Source organism: Oratosquilla oratoria, chromosome 25 (assembly GCF_046742065.1).
Source record: "Oratosquilla oratoria isolate Oo_2021 chromosome 25, ASM4674206v1, whole genome shotgun sequence".
Taxonomy (NCBI): domain Eukaryota; kingdom Metazoa; phylum Arthropoda; class Malacostraca; order Stomatopoda; family Squillidae; genus Oratosquilla; species Oratosquilla oratoria.
Window position 1 is genome coordinate 49,665,226 of NC_134801.1, and position 1,753 is coordinate 49,666,978.

Genomic DNA, 1,753 nt, shown 5'->3' on the forward strand with positions numbered 1-1,753 from the left:
TAGCCGGAGATGACGTTCACGAATTATACTGGTAACTGGCCTAGATTAAGTCTCACAGTACAGTCTCTGGTTTGGTAAGAAGTCATTCCAGCGATACCCCATGATTCTCCGAAGGCACTTCGTACCAAAGACATCGAGACGCTTGAAGTCATCATCCAGTGTCCATGTCTCACGGTGTTGTAGCTGTAAAAGCTTGGTTACAACATATGGTAGCAGCGGTGGGATTCGAACCTACGCCTCCGAAGAGTCTGATGTCCTAAACCAGTCTATCTGGAGGCGTGGGTTCGAATCCCGCCGCTGCCACCATATGTTGCAGCCAAAGTTTAATGACCACAACACTGTGAGACATGGACACAGAATGTTGACTTGAAGAAGAGACGTCTCAATGTCTTTGGTACTAAGTGCAGCAAGACAGGGAACACAAATTATTTAAAGATTTGAATCTTAGTCCCCCTGCATAAATATCAACAACGCCATATACTCTGGTTGAGTGAGTCCATAACACCATGGGCAATGCCAATCTTTCGAAGTACATCCTGACATGACCTACCACTATTATGCATTACACTACCAAGGTATGAAAAGCTTTCCAAAACCTCAAGGTCCTCGCCACATGTATGGACAGACTGAACTGTGTCATCTAGTAAGCCCTCAAACACCTGGACCTTGGTCTTGGTCCTTCAGGAGACCTCGAGTCTAAGCGGTCTCGACTTCCTGTGCAGTGACCTGAGGGCTACAACCAGGACCTCCAACGACTCCGCAAAAGCAAAAGAAAGGTCACTGACCTCGATGTTGATAAAAGATGTTCCGAAACGAGATTGATCGACAAGACTGTCCAGTACAAAGTCCATACAGGGGTTGGAAAGTGTTGGGCCGAGGGCACACCCGTGCTTCACTCCTGAATTAACAGGAAAGAAGCCAGACAAGCTTCCTCCATACTTTACGGCACTCTCTGTCCCAAAGTATAAACCAGATATCAAATTAATAATCCTTGCAAGAATCCCACGGATCCGCAGAAGATCCCAGAGCATTCCACGCTGCGCCAAGTCAAACGCCATCTTGAGGTCAACATGAGCTGCAAGAAACCCTTTTTGAAACTGTTCAGGTCTCTGAAACTTTAACAGATGTGAACGAACCCGTGTCGGCGACAGATGGACAAACACCTGGCACATTGAGCTCAATAATGCCACGGTAATTGTCTTCCCGGTCCACTTTCCCCTTTCAGACAGGAACGACCAGGCCCTTTATCCAATCAAAGGGAATGGTACAAGACTGCCAGATACCAGACACCAGATAGCACCTTATGCAACCCACAGACCATGGCCTCACCTCTAGGTCTCAGCAACTCCGCGCTGATGTTGCAGATCTCAGCTACCCATCCACCCTTCAACTTACTGACAGCCTCTTTGATCTCTATCAGAGAGGACGGACATTCGTCTATCGTTGAGTCAGCAACCGCTACCCATGAACAACTGCTCAAAATACTCGGCAAAAGGGCTCTGTGTGATCATTTGTCCCACGGCGTATTTGTCGGCATGTTCCGAGATTTTAATATCGACTGTTTTGTTCATCAACAACAGAAAATGCGACACCACCGTACGGCCAATCAGAGAGGAACTCCATCAGCCCGACACACGCTAGACCTGCACGTCTTCGTGAACCGCAGCAGCTATTACCTCTGAGGAATGATCATAAGACGAAACCGGCCAGGAAATAAATTCTCTGTTCCTAGTCGTGTGCTTTTAATTCTTAC

The 1,753-nt window shown here is 47.5% G+C and overlaps 1 protein-coding gene across 1 annotated transcript; it reads right to left on the minus strand.

Moving 5' to 3' along the window:
• Positions 1–680: 680 nt before the first annotated feature.
• Positions 681–1,172, minus strand: LOC143039136 (uncharacterized). Its single transcript, XM_076208995.1, has one exon. The coding sequence runs from the start codon at positions 1,170–1,172 to the stop codon at positions 681–683; it is 492 nt and encodes a 163-aa protein (XP_076065110.1).
• Positions 1,173–1,753: the final 581 nt, after the last annotated feature.